We start from the raw sequence: 23,919 nt of genomic DNA, 5'->3' as shown, positions 1-23,919 counted from the left end.
TACCCATTTAACTTACCCAATTCTTCTACATATCCAATCACAGAGCGCAGCAACTGGTAGCCGTGGTTTCTGCACCCGTACAGGAAGAAGTGGTACCGCACGCCTGGGCGAAACTGATCTGTAGGAGGGACACAGTTGCCATGAATATCTATTTTAGAAATATCAGACGTATAACAGCTTCCTCTGAAACCGCCAAAGCAAATTTTAAACACATGCTTTCTTATTACAAAAGATATACATCCATATTTTCAAAATTGGTAAATATTCAGAGAGGAAACTGACAAAACAAATTAAATTCACTTTTATTGTAATGAACACTTCAGCATTATAACGTATCACCTTGAAGAGGGCAAAACATGGTGATCGAGGCTTTGATTTTGTTCCTTAAAACCAGGCAATGGCAGGCTGAATCCGCATTGGGTGACCTTGGGCCAGTGACCTAACTCCTCTCACCCAGTAGGGCCATGGCTCATCTGCCTCCTGGCTGGAAGGCGCTCCTCCTCTCCCCACGGGTGTCAGCCTCACTTCCATCCAGGCACAGCGTCTACGGCGGTGCCTCTCCACGTCACTCCACCCCCATCCCTCCCGAGAACCCTCCAGGCCCAGGTGGGGATGATGGAGGGCAGCGCAGACACCAGTGTGAGAGGCCCCGGAGCTGCCTGTGGGGGAAACGTGAGGGGAGGCCCAGGGAAGGGGTGGGTGCAGCCAGCACGCTGGGAGGTGCGGGGAGAAAGGATAACGGAGCCACCATCCCTGCCTACTTGGCTGCCTTCCAAGTAGACCCAGAACCTGATCGGACCCCACAGGTGGTCATCTAACAAAGGAGTCTCATCCCCCCCATCTGACAGTGACAGGGAGCGAGGGAGAACAGCCAGCACTGCTTCCTCTTGAACCACACGAGCAGGGGAGGGCCAGCCGCAGGGGAAGGACGGCTCCACCACAGGCTGCCGGTTCCAGGCCCCGTGGGTAGAGACACAACCCTGGTCAGCTACTCGGAAGGAACAGCGAGGGTGGGAGAGGGCACTCATTCCCAAGGACAAGGTCTCCCAGTGCCCCTGGGGCTAATCCAGGCCGCAGGGCCTCCAGGGCAGCTCACCAGAGGCTCGGTGGGGCTGGTTAGCAGTCAGGGAGCTGGCCCCGCCCATGTGCCCGCTGCCACACCGAGTGCCCTTGGTGGACGTCAGGCAAAGTGGTCATGCGGGTACAGGGCCTTCAGGCTCGGCATCTCCCTGACCTTGGTACCCGGGCCCTGGGCAAACACGGGCAATGACACTGCGTTCGGCCCCACTCCTCATAGTTCTGTAGCCTCCTCCGTGAGCATCTCCCGTGTTGTTAACCCCTCCACGCACGCTTCAGGGCTGCTCCACTCCCCATTTCATACAAGTGCCAGGACTGGCTCCTTCTCCTACTCACTGTGTTCAATTCAATGTTGATGACGATAGATAGTGCTGTGGTGAGCATTCTCAGCTGTGAATCTGTGCTGCTCTGTTTCTTAGAATAAACTCCTAGACTAGTCATTCCTAGATCGAAGGATCTGAACCCTTTCATACACACATACCCCAAAGCACCTTCCAGAAAAGCTGACCAGCCCACGCCTGCCCCGCGGGGAGAGAGACCGGTCCCTGCACTGCACCAGCCGCCCCCGGGCTGCTCTCCCGACCCTGCCCCCGGGGAGCCCTCGGAGCACGCACCCGACTCGATGAGGGCCTCGGTGCTGTCGGCGGGGACCTTCTTCCAGTCCATGAGGCAGGGCTGCGGCTGCGACGTGTTGCACCACTTAATGACGTAGTCGCAGGTCATGTTGGGGTCGTAGTTCCACGTGAGGAGGATCCCGTTCCCCGTTCCCACTGTCTGCTCTACTTTGAGATCATCTTCAACGACAAAGGAGGACATTTTGCTGATGTGACGAATAATAACGTAAGGCAAAACCTCATGAAAGTGGGCGAGAGTTAGAGAAATTACTTCCCTGCAGAGAAATTTTAGAACAGGGCTCAGGCCAGGGAAACCGTTAGTGAAATGTGGGAGTGTGGCTCTGCTATTTCTGTTGTAACTATGGCCGTCACCTGTGCATACAGATGAACTCAGCAGCTGAAACAAAGGAATGAAAAAGCAGTAGGATCAGGAGGCGAGGTGGTGGGGCCAGGACACGAAGATGGAGGGCCAGGGCCGGGAAGGCTCAGGCAGAGGGAGTAGTGAGGGCACTGGAGGGGACGGCAGGCCAGACGGGGCAGTGCGCGAGTGGACAGTCTAGGCTGTGCCCTTCCTCTTGTCACCCCTGTGGGTGCGAGCTCCGTGGCAGCCGGGCCGAGCCTGCAACCCCAGCCTGGGCAGAGCACACAGAGCAGGGAGGGAGCACACAGCAGGAGGCAGGTGTGGCTGCACCAGCCTGTCTCTTCGTTCCTGGGTGACTTCCCCCTCCCCCACATGGACCGCAGGGGTTCTAGGCAGGGAGAGGAGGAATCTGCTGCAATGGTTTGGGATGAACAGCTGTGGGATGGGATGGCCAGTGTGGACACAGAGGGGCAGAAACCTACATTTTCATTCATGAAGCAACCACTCCTGAACACGGGCAACAATCTGGCTTAGAATAAAGAAGACTTTGGGCATTCACAGCTTTGGCTCAGTGAGATGAAAGGCCTGTGCTGTGCCCGCAGGCCTGCATTCGGGGACCCTCGGGGACAAAGGCTGCTCCCGGAGGTCAGGAGCCAGAGCTGAGGGCCAGGTGCTGTGAGCTCTGTAGGTCACTGTCCTCTGGAGACACATGGAAAAGGTAACAATATCGATCCTGCATTAGAAGGTAACCCAGCTACTGCCCATCACTGAGAGCAATGAAGTACCCAAGTCAGTGGTCATCTGCCTCGGGGCTGTTCACACATCCCTCTCTCTCTTTTTTCTGCCGCCACCCTCTCCGGGGCACGGGTGGGTGAGGGCAACCAGGTGAGCACTGACACTGGGCCTGGTGGGTGTGGAGCCAGGTGAGCACTGACACTGGGCCTGGTGGGTGTGGAGCCAGGTGAGCACTGACACTGGGCCTGGTGGGTGTGGAGCCAGGTGAGCACTGACACTGGGCCTGGTGGGTGTGGAGCCAGGTGAGCACTGACACTGGGCCTGGTGGGTGTGGAGCCAGGTGAGCACTGACACTGGGCCTGGTGGGTGTGGACAGCCAGGTGTGCACTGACATTGGGCCTGGTGGGTGTGGAGCCAGGTGAGCACTGACACTGGGCCTGGTGGGTGAGGACAGCCAGGTGTGCACTGACACTGGGCCTGGTGGGTGTGGACAGCCAGGTGTGCACTGACACTGGGCCGTCACCTGTGCATACAGATGAACTCAGCAGCTGAAACAAAGGAATGAAAAAGCAGTAGGATCAGGAGGCGAGGTGGTGGGGCCAGGACATGAAGATGGAGGGCCAGGGCCGGGAAAGCTCGGGCAGAGGGAGTAGTGAGGGCACTGGAGGGGACGGCAGGCCGGACGGGGCAGGACGTGAGTGGGCAGTCTAGGCTGCGCCCTTCCTCTTGTCACCCCTGTGGGTGCGAGCTCTGTGGCAGCCGGGCCGAGCCTGCAACCCCAGCCTGGGCAGAGCACACAGAGCAGGGAGGGAGCACACAGCAGGAGGCAGGTGTGGCTGCACCAGCCTGTCTCTTCGTTCCTGGGTGACTTCCCCCTCCCCCACATGGACCGCAGGGGTTCTAGGCAGGGAGAGGAGGAATCTGCTGCAATGGTTTGGGATGAACAGCTGTGGGATGGGATGGCCAGTGTGGACACAGAGGGGCAGAAACCTAAATTTTCATTCCTGAAGCAACCACTCCTGAACACAGGCAACAATCTGGCTTAGAATAAGAAGACTTTGGGCATTCACAGCTTTGGCTCAGTGAGATTAAAGGCCTGTGCTGTGCCCGCAGGCCTGCATTCGGGGACCCTCGGGGACAAAGGCTGCCCCCGGAGGTCAGGAGCCAGAGCTGAGGGCCAGGTGCTGTGAGCTCTGTAGGTCACTGTCCTCTGGAGACACATGGAAAAGGTAACAATATCGATCCTGCATTAGAAGGTAACCCAGCTACTGCCCATCCAGAGCAATGAAGTACCCAAGTCAGTGGTCATCTGCTTCGGGGCTGTTCATACATCCCTCTCTCTCTCTTTTCTGCCGCCACCCTCTCCGGGGCACGGGTGGGTGAGGACAGCCAGGTGAGCACTGACACTGGGCCCGGGGGGTGTGGAGCAGGTGGGCACTGACACTGGGCCCGGGGGGTGTGGAGCAGGTGGGCACTGACACTGGGCCCGGGGGGTGTGGAGCAGGTGGGCACTGACACTGGGCCCGGGGGGTGTGGAGCAGGTGGGCACTGACACTGGGCCCGGGGGGTGTGGAGCAGGTGGGCACTGACACTGGGCCCGGGGGGTGTGGAGCAGGTGGGCACTGACACTGGGCCCGGGGGGTGTGGAGCAGGTGGGCACTGACACTGGGCCCGGGGGGTGTGGAGCAGGTGGGCACTGACACTGGGCCCGGGGGGTGTGGAGCAGGTGTGCACTGCCACTGGGCCTGGTGGGTGTGGAGCAGGTGTGCACCGACACTGGGTGTGGAGCACGTGTGCACCGACACTGGGCCTGGTGGGTGTTTGTGTCTCTGAAATGTGCTTTGCTCCCCTTTCCCTCCTTCTGATTCCCCGGGATCCACTCAAACACAGAACCAGTTCAGTAACAAGTGATAAGACTGCCTCAAGCCAGAAGTGAGAGGATACTGAGAGGGCCTTGCCTGGACCCATCTGTCTTCCTTCGGGAGTGGGTGGTCAGAGAAAGATGCCCCATGTTGGGGCAGAACAGCGGGGGTGGGGTGACTCAGAAGAGGAGCTGATTCCAAGCAGAGGTGACGTGGTATGTGAACTCCCAACTCGGGAAGCTGCCGAGGCGGCTAAGGAGGAATGGCCCCCTCACTGCGAACCGTAAAACTTAAGGGAAGGCATTAAGCAATTTAAAAATTACACCAAATTTTTTATAAGTTTATACTGAAGGTCTGATTGAGACTTATCAATGAGGGATTCCTATTAAAAGAATGTCTTATCAACAAAGCTGCCATTTAAACTGTGTATCTTTTGCTTGGCTGGTGTGGCTCAGTGGTTGAGCTTTGGCCCATGCACCCAGAGGGTTCAACTCCTGGCCAAGGCACATGCCCGGGTTTCAAGCACAGTCCCCAGTCAGGGGCATGTAGGAGGCAGCCGAATGACGTTTCTCATTGATGGTTCTATCTCTCCCTCTCCCTTCCTCTCTCTCTGAAAACAATAAAAACATATTTACACTGATTATCTTTTCCTGCCTGACAGGAAATAGCCTAGCTGACATAGAATCAACTCCCGTGGTGTTGGGGAGGTAAATAAAAAACAGTATCTGAATAAACAGTTAAAGCATTTCTTCCGAAGAGTAATACCCACGACTGTACCCCTCCAACATGATGCGTTACAGCAGTGGTCGGCAAACTGAGGCTCGCGAGCCACATGCGGCTCTTTGGCCCCTTGAGTGTGGCTCTTCCTAAGCCTTAGGAGTACCGCAATTAAGTTAATAACAATGTACCAACCTATATAGTTTAAGTTTAAGAGCCACATGCGGGTCTTTGGCCCCTTGAGTGTGGCTCTTCCTAAGCCTTAGGAGTACCCTAATTAAGTTAATAACAATGTACCTACCTATATAGTTTAAGTTTAAAAAATTTGACTCTCAAAAGAAATTTCAATCGCTGTACTGTTGATATTTGGCTCTGTTGACTAATGAGTTTGCCGACCACTGCGTTAGAGTAACAGGCACAGTAGTTCCTGTCCATCCACAGATGCGTCAAGGTGAGACTCATGACTGGGGTCTCAGTGAGCAGTATTCCCGTCTGTTCCTCCTTCTAGACCAGCAGCAGGATGAGAGCAAGCCACCCCTTCCAAATACTTGGCTCCAGTTTCCGTTCTCGGGCATCACACTCCCTACGCACTCACCGTTCGGAATTTCCATACTGGCTATTCTGGAAGGCGGCGATGAGCCCACGGAGTTTTTTGCCACCACACTGATGATGTAGTCATGTTTGTCCAGTTGTATTTCTGCCTTGTGTTGAGGGTCAGGGATCTCCGAGAGGGACTGTGTTTTCTCCTCCGACGAACAGGATACGTTATAGAAGAGTATTTTCCCATTAGCTTCATTAATGGGTAAAGGCTATGAAAAACAGAAAAATAATTTATGACAAAGCCCTGAAAAACTGACCATCGAGTCCAACCTGAACACTACACTATCACGACACGATAATGTCAGAAAAGATGATGCTGTTACAAACAGTGTAACATCAACGAAGACCTGGGCAAACCAGGAAGGTGAGACGGAAGGAGAACAATGAGTGCTGTGAGCAGTACGAGCACACAAAACTGTAACATTAAGTACATGAAAAACAACATTCAGCCCAGCCAGCGTGGCTCAGGGGTTGAGTGTGGACCTATGAACCAGGAGGTCATGGTTCCATTCCTGCCCAGGGCACATGTCTGGGCTGCGGGCTCAGCCCCCAGTAGGGGGCATGCAGGAGGCAGCCGCTCAATGATTCTCTCTCATCACTGATGTTTCTCTCTCTCCTTCTCCCTTCCTCTCTGAAATCAATAAAAATATAATTTAAAAAAACCTATTTAACCTCACATTTTCCAGAAGCAAACCACAAAGTTCCAAGAAGCATTGCTCTATATAAAATCAAAACATTAACAAGTAGGGCACCGTGGCTTTTTAAACATTCACTGTTTTCTCACTTTAAGGTGGTACATGTTCATTACAGAAAATGTATGTTGTTTCCTTCTGTCCACCTGGCCCTTGGACCTTCCATCTCCTCCGCTGGCTCTGCCTGCTTTGCTGGCTGTATATGCTGCCACCTCCCCGGTCCCACTCCGCCCCTTTCCACCTGCACACCTCCCCAGGGATCCCACTTATACGGGGCTGCGCAAAGGAGTTTAATTCTTGTCCTGTTGTTTATTAACTGCTGTGTTATTTTCCTAACCCCCTACCCCTGCCACATGCACAAGGCTTTGTCTCCAGTTCCCATCTCTCCCCGAGCTCAGAGCCTTACTTCCCACCACCGCCCACTGGGCTCCCCTCAGCCCAGTGACACATGTTTAGAAACCTCAACATGTCCCAAACAACGTAATTTCCAGCCAAATATGGCAGAACAATTAACCTCGTGGCTGCAGTTAGTCTGAATCACTTCAACATTTTTAATCCTCGGTTAAACAGTCATCTAGTTTGAACAATTTTCCGAACTTCGCCCACACTGGAGTAACTTGGGCAATCACGACCATGATTGTGAGACCTGACAGGCCACTGCGGTGGCTAAGGGGACACAAGTCCTATCCAGACGATCTCAGAGCAACGGGACTTCTATGCTCAGGCCTCACCCCTCAAAGCTGTAGTGATGTCAAGGTTTTGCAAAAACAATCTTGTTCTCCTTTCCACAACAAAATTCACTATTTAAAGGAATCTGGTTAGGAAATCTGGTGTGGAAAAACAACTGTTTGTGTTTTTAATGTTCATAAACCAGATAAAAACTATAGCAACAAAAATGTTCGCTCTACTAGGGAAAAACAGTAAAACAGAATGCAATTCGTATTTTATCTAAAATTTTACAAAACCAGTTTACCTGTCATTATTATGACACAATTTATTTAAGGGAAACAAATCACATATAAAATCTATTTTTAAAATTGATTTCCTAGTCATCAAAGAAAAATAAAAGCAACACAAATAGTCAGGACTCTAACTTGTCGCGTCTGGCTTTGTTTCTGACTAGAGTGAGAGGGACTGAATCCATGAAACCCTCAGGTCTCTTACAGGCCTTGTAAGGTCACAGCACAGAACACTGAGATCTGAGACCCTCACTAAAGTGGCGGGGGTGCAGCAGCGAGGAGGAGTCGGGGGCTAGGAGCCTGGCTACGTCCGCAGCTGTTCTGAGGAATCCTGCCTGGCTCCCCGCTGCCCCGGGACCCTGTGGAAGTCAGGTGGTTTACCATAACCAAGTCACATAAATATTCAAGGAAACACGAGACAGTTACCTTCCAATATATTATTAAATTCTTCCCGTCAGAGCGCCACTCTCTCCAGGTGTCCGGTCCCTTGGAAGGAACTAGGAAAGAGACGGAAAAGTTAGTATGTGAGGATGCTACTACGTCAGCTGATGTCAATAATTGAGATGGTGGTGCTTGAAATCTGTTTCTAGGCTTCTGGAATTCTCGGTAAGAATGCGAAGCACACTCAGTGGCTTCCACTTAGAAAATGAAGAAGGAAACGCTCTCAACGCCAACAAAACACCAGGCCCCTTCGCATGGTAACAACCCCCCTCACGCTGTCAGTGCCGGGTAGAGCCCCCCTCTGTCCAGTCGGCCGTGGCCACACACTGGCTTCCTGGCTGCTTTCAGACCTGCAGAGGACGCCTGCCCGGGCTCCCTGACTTTCTCGCCCTCCCTTCCCCTGAGAAACCACCAGGCTGGCTCACTCACCCAGGGTCACCTTGTTCCCGAGGTCCCGCCCAGCCATCCTGTTTAAGATGGCAACTCCCCTCCCCACCACCCCGTCTTCATTCCCCGGCCCCCTTCCGAGGTTTTATTTTTCCCTGTGGCACTCACTACCACCCGGCATACTAATATACAATAAAAATAATGATTTCTAAATCTCGACCCTCTAGATCCCATGGGCAGAGATTGCTGTTCTATTGCTGCTCTGTCCCTGGAGACCAGAACAATTCCTGACACACGGTGGGGGACGCAACAGGTATTTGTCAAGTGATGAATGGCTGCAGCTCAATGAAGCATAAACAAAATGCTCCTGCCCTTCCGGCTGCAACAGCTCATCAACAGAAGACAAAGCTTTGCCTGTGGGGGCTGTTCCTGCCCTGTGGGTCCCTCCCCTCCCACACCGTATCAGGGTTGGCTGGTGTGACCAACAGGGAACGGCAGAGGTGAAGGTATGTCCCTTCTGCAGCCAGGTCATAAGGAGGTTGTGGAGGCGGCCTTGTTCTTTCGATGACCACTAAGTCCAGGGAAGCCGGCTGCCACCTCAGCAGACACCAGCAGCCCTGTGGGGGAGGTTGTGGAGGCGGCCTTGTTCTCTCGATGACCACTAAGTCTAGGGCAGCCGGCTGCCACCTTGGCGGACACCAGCAGCCCTGTGGGAGGAACGCAGGCTCCTGCCCGCAGCCCTGAGAGAACTGCCTGGAGCAGACCCTCTGGCCCCCATCAAGCCCGAGGCCCCCACCCACGGGGTGAGTGGTCTCAGGAGAGATTCTCAGCGAAGCTGCTCCGGAGTCTCTGACCAGGACACTCACTCACTGTGAGACAGGAAATGTTTGCTGCTTTAAAGCAGAGTGTTGTGGGGTAACTGGTCACACAGCAATAGATGCTCTGGACTCATGCATAGGATTCGATTCTGATGATCCAAGTAAGTCTTACACACACCGCAAAGCCCCTCTCCTCTCTCAGTCTTCGTGTGGAGACACAACATCCGATGAACAACCATCACTTTTTGTTTTACTGTTTGTCCAATTTGGGAGGAGGAGTTTTATACTCCCTCTATTACAAATGCAAATAAAGAATGTGCTATCTTTTGAGGTATGATTCCTCAAAACCACACCTATTTCTATTTTCTGTTTTAAAGCCGGCAACTGGGGTTCAGGGGTTGAATCTTATTCTGTCTTTGGGGATCATAGTCAGAAAACCAGTCACCTGATTGCATAGCTTATGCTGCTCTAGGTGTAGCTGTGGAAACTAAAGTTGGAGACCTTAGCCCCAGCCATTTCTCAGGCCTAGGTCAGCAATAAAAATTCCAACAAATTCTCTCCATTAACACTTGTTTTTACTAAAAAAGGCAATCTAGATAATGAAAAGGAGGAAAGTGTGTGAGAAGAATCTCGCCACAATATCCCCCTCAGCAATAAAAATTCCAACAAATTCTCTCCATTAACACGTTTTTACTAAAAAAAGGCAATCTAGATCATGAAAAGGAGGAGAGTGTGTGAGAAGAATCTCACCACGATATCCCCACGGTTCCAAGTGTGGTTTCCTACCCATCACTCTAACATAGACATGACTTGCGGGGAGGGTAGCCTCGTCCTTGCACACAGCACATGCCCAGCATTTCCCATATCATCATGAAACCTTAAAGACCATCATTCAAAACGTCTGTATAATATGTTACCAGCAGGCGTTATATAATTACACAATCTGTCTACCCACTCTCCTGTTTTCAGTCACTTTGGTGACATTTTTCTCTAAAAGCAGTTGTAGCATGTCAGGGTCCATAGTAATAATTAACCATAAATCACTCTGTTAACTTACTGGCTTCTGTGGTTAAATATTGTTTTTCATTGCTCCACTTGCTCCATTTCCAGAAAGTTTCACTAGAACAACGAATCCGAAAAGCATACACAGTGTACGGACTTAACTTGTCCACAGCAATGAGGTAATTTGAATTGTCTACTCCTTTGATTGTGACAGTCCGCTATTAGAAAACAAACAATAGGTGCACATGAAATATCACCTGTGTATGAATACATATACATATATATATACACACACATGTACACATACTTTTTAAAAATAAGAAAGCCTCCCTAATTTGTAACCAATTGACTGAACAGCCACATGAGTTTGCCTCTCTAAGATCATCCCCTATCATATTTTAATTTGTAGATAAATGCCAAATCAGTGAAATTAAGCTCTGCAATAGCAATAAACAAAACGGAGGTGTCTTGTATCCAAATATTGAATCTGATGAAGAATGGTCAGTTAAATTATGCAGAGAGGAGAACATAAGTTTGGTAAAACAACGGCTAGTGGTGATGCAGTAAACCTTAATATACTTGGGTGATTTAAGGTGACCTTGAGGGTTGCACATATCATTCAGGTGTATTTGGAAGCTTCTGGAAGCATGCTTCGGCTTAGCCCTGTTTTTCAATATGGCACTTAGCACCTCTAGTCTGGTGCTTAACCTGCAGACTATTCAACAAATATTTAAACTAAATAAAATTAAAAGGAAGCCATCCAAAACAAATTCGAGGATCTGCACACGCCGGGGAAGCCTGGGATCTCCCGGTTACTTACTCCAAAGGAGCTTTCAGAGTTACAGCTTGCAGTGCAACTGAAGACAGTCTAGAGATCATTAGTAAGTTTCCAAATGAATTTTTAAGTATGATATCATTTATTTTGGACGTTACCACCAATTACAAGGTGGTGCCGTATAAAAGTCAACCTAAGTATTTAAAATGTATTAAGAAGTCATGTTGTGACTTATAATAACCGATTATAACTTGCTCCTGCAGCCGCACTTAGCGGTTTTAAAATCACATCTTCTCTCCGGTGCCAATTAGTCCATTATCTGATGCTAAAGGTTACAGCAGAAGCCACTCGCTAATTCACAAATTTGTTGAGCACCAGCTACACGCTAGGTGCTACACTAGACCCAGAAACAATCTGAGTAAAAGTCAAACTTATGCTCTGCAGTAGCCAGTATTATAGTCGTTTCCAAGTGCCACACACAATGCTGTCATTACATTCATACATAATATCGTGGTTCTTAGTAAATCTCTGTAATGAATACTCAGAGCTTATGCATATAAATTTACTTAGTTATTCTTGAAAATGAAGTATTTTGTCAATAATAACCTCTAAGGAAGTTTGCAGGAGAATCTTACTCACCAATTCCTGTACTGAATTAGCTTTGTTAATTTCAACTTGACATAACAGTTTAATCTTTGCAAAGTTGCCTGGTAAATGCCAGGAAAGTGTAACAGCTGTTGAATTAATATCCTTCACTCTGACTGAGGTAGGAGTATGGGGGTGAACTGTAAATACAATTTTTAAAGATTAATGACTTTAACAGCTATTTTCTAACATGACAAATGAGAATCAAGGACAATAAAGACCAAGAGAGGTACTGTTAGTGCCGATCAACAACATTCTGCTCAGTGTTTGTGAAATACGGAAACCTCGCTGCTTTACTGACGACCACGTGCCAACAGTTTTTAAGAACCGACCTCGCTCAGGTTCCTGAACTGGTGTCAGGAATACTAAAAGGTGGTCAGAGCATCGTCTCTACCTGCAAGGAACCCCTGACTTACGTGGGGGGGACGACAAACCAAAAGAAAGAAAATGAACAGGAGGACAGATGCTAACTTCTAAATGTGGGGCACACATATTAAGCACCACAGGAATTTAGACATAAACGTGGTAGGGGGAATCCTACAGTGAAGACGGGACTGGGGATGAGCCTGGAAAGAAGAATCAGACTAAAGCTGGCAAAACGAACGCAGGAAAGCATTTCAGGTCGGGGCCTTGGCACAGCGGAGCAAAGTGCGTGCTACGCTGGTGACAGTGCACGCCCCGGTCTGATGGTGGGGGAGAATCATGTAGTGAATAAGGCTGAAATGGCAGAGGGCAGACAACTACATACAAACGCTGTCAGGTACAAAATGTAGCCATCGTGTCCTTAGGTAAAATAAGGAAATAAGAAAGACACTGGGAGGAAATAGTTGATGAAGGTGATTTACATGTAACAAACCAGGCAGCAGGACCACTGCCCATCACTGGCCAGGCTGTACCAGAGGGCGTCGGGTTTAAGCCCTTCTCCGCGTCTGTTAATCTCCGTGCTGCAGAGCCCGGCACGGCTGGTGTGCATGGAATGACCATGGGGATGAAGGCCAAAGTGCTGGGCCATATTTTATCTCTATTTTAAGCTACAGATTCATAGGATTGGCAAAAATTTAAGAAGTCATCAGCAGTGGAAAGGAGTGAACTATTTACTGATCCATATACCTTGGATGGATCTCAAGGATATTAATTACCCTTAGTAAAAAACGCCAACCTCCACAGGTTACATGCGGCACGGTTCCACTCATATGACACTCTCAAAATGACCACACAACGGAGATGAAGAGCAGATCGGCTGCTGCCCAGGGACAGGGATGTGAAAGCGTGTGTGTGTGTGTGTGTGTGGAGGAGGGCGGTGTTAAAGGGACAGCATGAGGAAGTGCCTTCATGGTGACAGCAGTCTTGACTGTGTTGGTTCCATGAATCTAAACATAAATCCAATCACATGGACCTACACACATATATGTACACACACACACACACACACACACACACACACACACACAATTGAATGCATGTGAAAACTGGGGCTGGGCAAGGTCGGTAGTGTGGTTCGCAGTACTGTTCCGAGGTCAGTTGCCTCGTTTGGATCTTGTACTACAGTAACATCAGGGGTTACCACTGGGGAAAGCCAGGGGAAGGGTCACAGGGCTCTAATTTATTATTTTCTGCAACCACTTACCATTATTTCAAAACAAAAAGTCTTTAAAAATTGGGCAATTTTTTTTTCAGAAATCAAAAACTATTAGATAATGCCACTGACAGTTTCTATGTAAATGAAATGACCTTCAAAATTTTACCTGGATTCAACAAAACGGTGAAACTTGAAATTACACATTTTAAAGCTTTTAAAATGACATTTACAAGATTAATACTAAGTAATTATACAGAAAATAATCAGTAAAAAGTAATCCCTAGACCAGTGATGGCGAACCTATGACACGCGTGTCAGAGGTGACACGCGAACTCATTTTTTTTGGTTGATTTTTCTTTGTTAAATGGCATTTAAATATATAAAATAAATATCAAAAATATAAGTCTTTGTTTTACTATGGTTGCAAATATCAAAAAATTTCTATATGTGACACGGCACCAGAGTTAAGTGAGGGTTTTTCAAAATGCTGACACGCCGAGCTCAAAAGGTTCGCCGTCACTGCCCTAGACGGACCTTTCATTGATCTCAAGACATTTTGCTACTTCCAAGTTATTGTAAGACACTGGTTTGTGTAGCAGCTTACCTTTTTCGGTCACATTGATGAAAATCGTTGATTCTGACTGACCCAGAGGATTGCGAGCATTCAAAGTAAAATTATATATTTCTTGGTTTGGAAGCACTTGAAAGAATAACTGATAGCTTTCATTAATGGGCGCTTCAACTCTTTTAAATTTAACAGATTCTCCAGAAAAACTGAAAATTAAGAGAGGAATAGGAAATATTAAAATAATATCAAGACCTGGCCTGGTAGCTCAGTTGGTTGGAGCATCATCCCAAAACACCAAGGTTGCGGGTTCGATCTCCAGTCATGACACATACAAGATCAACCAATGAATACATAAATAAGTGGAACAATAAAATCAATGTTTCTCTCTTTCTCCACCCCCCAATCTCTAAAATCAATCAATAAATTTTTTTTTAAAATATCAAAATGGCAAGAGATAAACGGTGCAGGAAAAAATGAATGGGTAAATTTCTAACAATTAACATTTTCAAAGTATTTCTATTTCTAATTATAGATGTACTACATCCTCAGAAAAGAAAGTGTATATGATACAATAAATAGAAGAAAATAATCAGCCGTAAGCCCGCTATCGAGAAACAGTCTTTGCTCATATTTGAGGCTTCTTCCTTCTGGGCTTTGTGAAAAAGGAGACAAATCCAGTCTGCACGCATTGAGTTGCAGTATATCCCATTTTATACTACATATCTGGTTTTCTATCTTGCTCATAATATAAAAGAGATAGAGCACTTCGCTGTATCATGTGACATCATCCTAATGGACTCCATGCTGCTTAAGTCTGGCGTCTTTTCCTGGTGACGCTTACCTTTCAAACAAAGTGTAACTTGTACTGCGTGGGCCCACCAAAGCCGTCGGCCTTCCTGGGTCCCACGTACAGATAATCTCTTTTAAATCGTAAGTCTCACAGTTTAGCTTTTGAGGAATATCAGGTGGATCTGAAAGGAAAAAGAAAAAAAATGTGCTTACTTATCTTGACACCTATGCCCCCTGAAAATGTTCTGTTTCATATATGTTACATATATTTTGTACCACTTCTTTAAAATGAGATAATGTACTGTTCATATTTTACTTTTTGAACAATGCAGGAATTACTGTTTTTTCCATAGCATGTTTGTTCAGAGTTCATATTACATAAGAAATGACAGATTAAATTATACTGAAGAGTGACTACTAGTATTAGCTCATTTGAAAATCCCCCAATAGCAATTCTAAGATAGCGACTATATTTTCTCCCCTTAAGTACTATTTGAGTCTATAAAATCTCTCAAAGGAAGGTGTGTCCAATAAGTTAAGTCAGAAAAATCTACAGGTTAAACATATTATTATGGATCATATATATGGCTTGAAAAGAAGTACCAAGTCATATTAAAAGTCAACCTAAGTCATGTTATAAGTTTCAAGTTCTTGAATAAGTCCCAAGGACTATTATTTACAAAGTAACGCTCAGTAAAATTCTGCATCTCCCTATGTTGAAAGTGAATTCTGCTCTTCTGTCATTTTCATTCTTTATTGAAATCATTCTCTCTGTTCAGGAAGGACCAGAAAAAAGAAAAAAGGTGGTGTTTTTTTTTTGTTTGTTTGTTTGTTTTTGTTTTTTTTTTAGTGTGTCTGAGACTTTTAAAGTGATAAGGGAAAATTCTGCAGTCTGACAATGATGATAGAAATTGATATTTCTGTGATGTTTAACCGAAAACATAGGGTGTCCCAAAACTTTATCCAAACTATCTGCCACTAAAGGTAAGCTTTTTAAAAAATAATTATCTACTTGTTGAAATATTATGTAAAATAATCTTATTTTAAAACAATTAAATGTTCAAAAAAGTTCTTAGTTTATCAACCAAGACTTAGCAAATTTCACATACCTGCTCCAGAGATAAGAATAATGTCCTACAGTGATGTTTTAGGTAATACCAGGAGGAGTGATGAGTATTTATATCAAAGTCTAACAAATGGATAATGAAACTAATACTGACATATTTGGTTTGAAAATTGTTTTAAATCTAAGGCAAAACTTCAGTCACTTTATTAAAATGACAGCACATTTTTTAGTATATTTTAAATGCTTATTATTTTAGTATTTGGCAGACATATCAAGTTGAAATACTTCAAGTCCAAATAACAGGCGCAAAGTAGAAAGAAGTGGAAGCAAAGAGAGAAAGAGAAAAAAATGTGAGAGGGAAGTATTTACAAGTTAATGTATGGCTTTTCTTTTCCTTTCAAAGACATTAACTTACAAAAGAATCAACTGAAGCTAGGCAAGCTAGGTATAAATCAATTGTATTTCTATGTACCAGCACATAACAATTTAAAAATCAAAGCCATTTTTATGAAAATATTTTCAAATAAAGTATTAAATTTGACATGTGATATTAATATTTACATGTTCCAATCCTATGTCACAGTGTATTATTTTAAAACATCTTAAGTATGATGAAAGATTAACACTTAGGTCAATATTTAATGCTGAAGTAGCTCCAGCGATAAAAATGACTCACATGAATGATTACTGAACAAATAATGTTCACAGATCTGTTTTGCTTATGATTAAATTAGCTCATACATGAACACTGACAAGTATTGGCAAATAACTATTCTCCTGTCTGTGAAATGATAAATTTATTTTCAATTACAAGAATAAGCTTGAGAAGTAAAAAAAAAAAAAAAAAAAAAAAAAAAAAAAGGCATTTTTAATTGGCATAAACATAGGAGTAAATTTACTAAAAGATATACAAGACCTCCTACCACCAAGATAAATTAAAGAAGACCTAACTAAATGGAGGGCTATACCATGGTCTTGGTTTGAATGACTCAATACTGTGAGAAAGAAAATTTTCCTAAGATGATAGATTTAATGTAATCCAAATCAAAATATTGGCTGGTTTTTATTACGAATGTGTGTGTAGAGGGGGGAGCTGACAAACTGATTCTAAAATTCTTTCCAGTCTTTTCAATAAATTGTGGGTTAACAGGATGCCCACAGGAGAAAGAAAACAAACAAAACTCCCTTCCTCACACCATAAACTGCCCTGGTTGTAAGTTTCTAAAGAGCTCCCTTCAGAGGGAAAGTCTACAGCTGCTTCTGAGTTCACAAACAGTGAGTGATATTTCCACCGACAGATGTTACAAGTGGAGGTTAAATTAGGAAATAAATGGGTTTGTTCTAGAACTCTGGTAAAAGATTAGAACACTGAAATAATAACACCTGTGAATATTCTCATCCTTTAAGTTTTAACTTCTTTCTTTCATGTTTGTAAGTGGATATCTCACTTTTTGGTATCAGCTAGTGGGCAGCTTCCCTCCGTAAACCACTGCTTCTCAACTTAGACTGCACATCATATCCTAAAATACCATCAGGAAAGAAAATCTAATTTTCTGAAACTTAAATTTGAACATAACCTCACCCTCACTTGAATTCCAGTGCATTACTGGGGAGGCCAAAAGAGAGTAAGGTTACTGCCAACAAGCTGAGAAGTGCACCTAATCCTGGTTCTTCCCTTGGAAGTGGATCAGCAACTGAAGGTAACTCATCCTAAGGGTCTATGGACGTGAGACAGAGATGGAGGGCTGCTGACCTGGAGCACAGCCGAGAATCAGAAGAGAGTGTAAGAGCCTGGCAGGTGTGGCTCAGTGGTTGAGCATCAACCTATGAACCAGGAGGTCAAGGTTCAATTCCCAATCAAGACCCATGCCTGGATTGCAGGCTCGATCCCCAGTGTGGGGTGAACAGGAGGCAGCCTATCAATGATTTTCTCTTTCCCTCTCCCTTCCTCTGTGAAATCAATAAAAATATATCTTATATAATAAAAGCCTAATATGCAAATAAACTGAATGGTGGAATGACCGGTGGAACAACCAGTCGCTATGGTGCACACTGATCACCAATGCAGATACTCAACACAGGAGTTGCCCCCAGCCCACAGGCCCAGGCCGACCAAGGTGGGTGCCAGCAGGGGACCCCCGATCTCCCTGCCAATTGCCCCACAGATCAGCCCTGATCTCCAGCCAGGCCTAGCATGAATTTCATGCACTGGGCCTCTAGGTTTTTTTTATAAAAGCATAAGAAAATCACAAAGCAATCGAAACCCACTCTCTACATTTCACACACTTCATTTCAGGAGACCCTTAGACCACTCGCAGAGCCTTTGAATGAAGAATGCAGGGGGTGGGGGTGCAGAGTCCCTGCTGGAGACAGAGCTATCTCTGCACCAGCCCAGAGAGACCTCAGGGGAGGGGACCAAGAACTCATAACAACCTTATCTGAGCACATTCAACACAACCCATATAGATCTGGCAACCCCACAGCGACTTCTGGATTGCCCTGGAGATTAGATCTGCAGGAGTGAGTACATGAATAGAGAGATGCCCCTGCACTCTGGGACACAGGACACACAACACAATAGGGAGGACGTCTTCTCACCCATGTCTCCAACTGCCCTCTTCTCAAATATATTCTTCTTAAAGTGGGAGAAACAAATATCATGCTATTTAAAGATTTTGCATAAAATCATTACAATTTCTTTAATTCGGGAGCTTATTTTCAAAAGGTATGTTATAATAAGGTGGAAAATTAACTTATCTACACTAATAATAGACAAATATGTAAACTGACTGTCTCTTCACAATGCTCTAATAATAGACAAATATGTAAATTGACTGTCCCTTCACAATGCTGCAGGCCAATCAGGAGTGAGTATGCAAATTAACCCAACAAAGATGGCGGGCCTGTAGGTAGCGAGCACGTGCGCAGGTGCCAAGTGGCCGGGGGGCGGGGCGGGAAACCTGCCGCATCACCATGGCAATGCGGAGGGCATCCCCGCCCCCCTGGCTGCTCTGGGCCTACGTGCGCAGTCACCAAGCAGCCTGGGTCCCAGGGACGCCACTGGAGTGTCTGGTCCTGTCAGCCCGGCCTGGGGGCAGCTGAAGTTCCTAGTCCTTTTCCTTTCTGCAGCCCCTGGACTGGAAGCGAAAACCAAGAGTGAAGGGAGCACCAGGAATTCTGGGAATTATGGTGGCAGCCCCTGGACCAGAAGCTGAAGCCCAGAGTGCGGGGAGCACCAGGAATGCTGGGAATCGTAGTTCTGGTGGCAGACGGATTTCCTAGACACTAGAGCAAAGTGAGCCTGGAGCAAGTTACTGTTGCGGTGGGGGATGGAGGGAAAGCAAAGGTGAGAGACATAAGTAAAGTCAGAGTGTCGAGGAAAAATCAAAAGGAAGATATCCTGCAACTTCTAGGAAATCTCCACCAATGGAGCAAAGTAAAAAAAAAAGACCTCTACTATTGTGAGCACAAAACCAAACTGGGTTGGGGTATCAGACAATTTGCTCATATGATTGCAAAGACAGACAGAAACTCCCGGATTGGAGAGGGCTCCCCTGAGGGCTCCCAGATTGGAGAGGGTGCAGGTCGGGCTGAGGGACTCATCCCCCGTGCACGAATCTTCCTACTAGGCCCCTAGTATGAAATAATTCTTAAAGGATTCAGAAATTATATACTAACTTCTCATGACTCGGCGAACCTGTTAACTGAGAATTTAAAATAAAATTCTTATTACGAAACCTACAAGATATATAAATACACGTATGTAGAGAACAAGCTTAGATCTCACCTGTGAACAAGTAAAAATTCTGCTGCCTTTTATATCATTTATATTAAAGAATAAAAAAATAAACAAGAAATAGAATCACCTCAGGCCCCCCGAAAAAGCATTAAGGCTTTCAAAGGGCAAAAACTGATTAATAGAAAGTTTTTAAAAAAATGTATTTTATACTTACATCCTGCAAAAATAACTGTTCCGTACATGTCTTTGTTTGTCATGAAAACCACATTTGTTCCACTACTTATAGAAGCAGAAATGTTATGGATCTTGATCGCCACATTTTCCCCATCGAGATGAATAAGGGGATACTTTGCATAGCTGATCTGAGCTGATGACACTTCTTCTTGAGTCACAAAACAGAATGTTATGTCTGAGCCCACAGGTACCACTTTGTCTTGAGGAAAAACCTTATTCTGAATATCAGTAGACCCTAGAAAGATCAAAAGGAATTACAGAGACTTTAGAAGTCTTTTACCGTAACGCAGACCAGTGCATACAGAACACACTTTGGCAGCTTTATAATAACGGTGGCCTGAAGATCAGGGATGGCCTCCAGGTTACAGAGGAACAAGGCATATACAAGAAATAAAGTATGTGTGGTTTTATCTACATATGGTGGAGCGATGGTGGGAACGGAGGGGGTTGTAGGTCAATGTCTGAGGTCATAGGTTCATGTCCAAGAAGTTTTAAAAGTTTGATAAATGGGTTTACGAGTATATCCACATGTGAAAAGTCAACACCAAGCACAAGTCAGTCATTAACTCCCTTCCTGTGGAATGGATCCATGTATTTAGGGCAGGCTTGCTACTGTCCATCAGCCTGAAGATACGCTGGAATACTCCACCTCCGAAACAGCACTTTTCCTCTAATCCCAACTCTGTGCAGCTTAAAGCCACACCTCTGGTTTTTATTCTCCTGAACAGCCACTCTTTTAAATTACCTCTAGTCTCCGTTCTACCTACTTACTCTTTCCCGGGCGGCAATGTGGCTCTCCCCCAACCACTCCACACAGAAGTGGCCGGCTGGCCGAACTGCTCCATCACCGGCCACCTCTGAGCGATCTTCCCCTTCGAGGTCCACAGCATCTGGTCGCTGCCCAATGTCCTCCTTCTCGAAACTCCCTTCGCTCTTGGGCTCCCTGGCTGTCCCCTCCTGCGCTACTCTTCACCCCTGACGGCTGTTTGCTGTGCTGGTCTCTCTCTTCCATCCTTCCCTTAGACATAAAGCTTCTAAGGGCTGGGTCCTTGGTCTCCATTCCCCTTTCCCTGAGCTACAGGAACCTCCGGGATTTAAACATTTTCACATCACATATCTGCTGCTGATTTCCAAATAGGTTATCTCCAGCTCCAACCAATCACCCGGGTGGCCAACCTGTATTTCCAGCTGCCTAGGAGACACTGCTTTCCAGACACTTTCTATGTCCCTCGAGCTCAATGTATAAAAAATGAAGTGGATCTTTCCTACCTGATGCGTTCATCTATTTTGTCTCAGTGGAAAGCAGCCCCAGCTACCCAGCTGCCCAAACTAACCGTCATCTTTGGCTCAGCTGCTCCCTGACGAAACGCACCGTCCTCGATTCTCCTTCTGTCTCCTCAGTATTTGCACACCTCCCCCTCGTCCTTTCTAACCCCGGGGATCTAGTCGCGCCTTCACTGTCCTCAACTGCAACAAGATTCTCCTTATTTATCCACCTGCTCCAGTCCTTCCTTCCTCGGATCCATTTCTCCAGACTGTCACTACGGTGAAGAATCTACGATGAGGCGCAGTCTTTTTAAGAACGTCGTTTTATTGCCAATAATTTGTTGGGCCTCTCCCGTCCTGCCAGCATTCTACCTGCATAGGAGTCTTAATCAATGTGCTGGTGAGTTGGGGCATATTTGCCGATTCCCATGTCTCTGCGAAAACTGTCACCCCGAGGGGTCTGCTCTGTGGATGAGAAATTCGGAGCCTTTTTTAAAAATACAGACTTGATCTCATTACCACCTACACACAAATTTTAGATGGTCTTCAATGTCTACCACAGTGATTTTCAAACCTGGATGTTTTTCAAATCACTCAGAAAGTTCTTTAAAAATACAGATTCCTCAAGCCTATCTCAGACTTTCTGAATCAAAGCACACTGGGATGGGGGACCTGGAAGATCCCCAGGTGACCCTCATGCAGACGAATGGGGGTCCGAGAACTGAAAGCATCAACTGCATCTCCCCCTGAAACAAGGGTAATCTCATCCACGGGAAACGAACGTTCTTTAAACGTCAGCTTACAGGAAATGTTCTGCAGGGGGCTCCAGTCGCTCCACTCTTTGCGGCCAGAGAAGTGCGCGTCGTCGATGTAGCGCCGCAGGCCCACGGAGTGCGTGGCACACTCCAGGGGCAGGTCCGAGGCCCAGCTCCAGCGGAGGACTGTGTCCTTCATGTTCAGGGTCGTGTTGTAGGTCTCCTGCAAAATGAACACAACGCAACACTCTAATCCCCCGTAGGGATACGTTCTGCTCTCTTTGGGGATCAACAAACACAACGGACTGTCTATTACCACCAGCTAAGTAAGCCAAAGGTTGGTTTGTCCTTTTATTTATATTTATTTATTTATCCTCACCTGAGGATATTTTTTTCCATTGATTTTCAGAGAGAGTGGAAAAGAGAGGGAAAGACAGAGAGGAATATCGATGTGAGAGAAACATATCGATTGGTTGCCTCCTGCATGAGCCCCGACCAGGGCCCGGGCCTGGGAGGAGCTGGCAACTGTGTTATGTGCCCTTGATGGAAATAAAACCCGGGACCCTTCAGTCCGCAGGCCGACGCTCCATACACTGAGCCAAATCGGCTAGGGCTTGTTTGTCCTTTTAAAAAATGATCTGTTCCCTACAAGGTAAATAGGATAGTGACAGTAACAATAATCAGGACTCATTTATGTTTACTTCTTCAAAGTATTTCCTTTTCTCTTGCTTCCTGAAATCTCTCGATAGCAAGAGGACAGATGTTTTTTAAGGTGTAAATGCACAAGGGCCAAGAACAGAAGATGCTGGAGGGCAGATGCATAACAGTAACCGACTCATGTCGATGTTTCTCTCTCTCTCTGTCTCTCTCCCTCCTTTCCACTCTCTCTAAAAATCAGTGGAGCCCTAGTCGGTTTGGCTCAGTGGGAAAAATATCCTTATGTGAGGATTAACAATAACAACAAAAAATAATGTTAAGATTTTTGCCTAAATTAATAATATTATTAATTACATAGTCCATCCTAATTACCGATAATGAGCCCCAGTCAACAAGCCTCATTTAGGCAAACAAAAAATCCAATTAGATTTTTCTTATTTTTAAAGGGCCACTCACTTAAATATGAGCAGCAACCAAGATGATCAGAAAGTGGAGAAAAAGTTCTAAAAGTCAAAGGTCAAAATAATGAAAAAAGGAACCTGAAGAAACATTGCACAGAAAGGAAAAGAAATTTAAATCACTCATACCCTCCTTCAGAAATAGAAGAAATATTGCAAGAACAGGATACATCTTTTTAAAAGAATGGAGCTTAACAAAAAAGGGATAGCTTGGCCCTAGCCAGTTTAGCTCAGCGGATAGAGTGTAGGTCTGCAAACTGAAGGGTCCCGGGTTCGATTCCAGTCAAGGGCGTACACCTCGGTTGCAGGCTCCTCTCTGCCTGGGCCCTGCTGAGGGCCCATGCAGGAGGCAACCAATCTATGTGTTTCTCTCACTTTGATATTTCTCTCAGTCTTTCCCTTTCTCTTCCATTTTCTCTAAAGATCAATGGAAAAATATCCTTGGGTGAGGATTAAAAAAATAATAATAATAAAAGGAAAAGGTAAAAGGAATCCACTGGTCAATCCTGGAGACCCTTGGACTATAGCTTCCTAACCCATGCGCCGAAAGACACTAAGGTTTGTTTTGAATGGCTGATGGGTACACCTAGGTTTGAATCTGCAAACTTAGAAGATCCTCAGAGAGATTTACTCACAAATATATAACTGATAGAATACTAGTATGCTTGAGTATTTTAATGGGATTTACACAATCTGGAGAGAACTTAGGATTGAATTACTGAAGTAGATAAATGAAACTAAAAATACAAGATAAGAAATTTTACCCGCCCCCAAAAAGGAAAAGAATAGTATACACTACTTGGTTGAGCTGTAAATAGTGTTTCTATAACTATAATACAAACAATAAATACTGGTCTACAAAAAATTATAACAGAACAATACTGGGAAAAGATAGAAACTGTGTGTGTGTGTGTGTGTGTGAGAGAGAGAGAGAGAGAGAGAGAGAGAGAGAGAGGAACATGAAAGCAAGCACACAAGTATGTGAGGTGACAGGGGACTAAATTCTCATCTTCCATTGTTCAGAGTTAATGAAACATTGCTCACAACTGGGGAAAAAAGGGAGAGAGAAATGGGAGTAGCAAAGGCAGTGCATGACCTACAGGTGATCCTCTGTAGGTCATAC

General features: G+C 45.9%; 1 protein-coding gene across 1 annotated transcript in view; it reads right to left on the bottom strand.

The window, feature by feature from the left end:
* Positions 1-23,919, bottom strand: part of LIFR (leukemia inhibitory factor receptor alpha) — a 59,390-nt gene that overhangs the window by 10,255 nt on the left and 25,216 nt on the right. The window contains exons 6-15 of the mRNA XM_005872575.2: positions 21,730-21,904; positions 19,641-19,895; positions 14,674-14,803; positions 13,869-14,038; positions 11,680-11,825; positions 10,321-10,483; positions 8,044-8,114; positions 5,962-6,175; positions 1,692-1,871; positions 17-118 (exon numbers count right to left, since the gene is read on the bottom strand). Of these exons, the coding sequence (XP_005872637.1) occupies positions 17-118; positions 1,692-1,871; positions 5,962-6,175; positions 8,044-8,114; positions 10,321-10,483; positions 11,680-11,825; positions 13,869-14,038; positions 14,674-14,803; positions 19,641-19,895; positions 21,730-21,904 (1,606 nt within the window). The remainder of the gene's footprint in view (positions 1-16; positions 119-1,691; positions 1,872-5,961; positions 6,176-8,043; positions 8,115-10,320; positions 10,484-11,679; positions 11,826-13,868; positions 14,039-14,673; positions 14,804-19,640; positions 19,896-21,729; positions 21,905-23,919) is intronic.

Source organism: Myotis brandtii, unplaced genomic scaffold (assembly GCF_000412655.1).
Source record: "Myotis brandtii unplaced genomic scaffold, ASM41265v1 scaffold384, whole genome shotgun sequence".
NCBI classification, from domain to species: Eukaryota; Metazoa; Chordata; class Mammalia; order Chiroptera; family Vespertilionidae; genus Myotis; species Myotis brandtii.
This window is presented reverse-complemented; position numbering and strand designations above follow the sequence as displayed.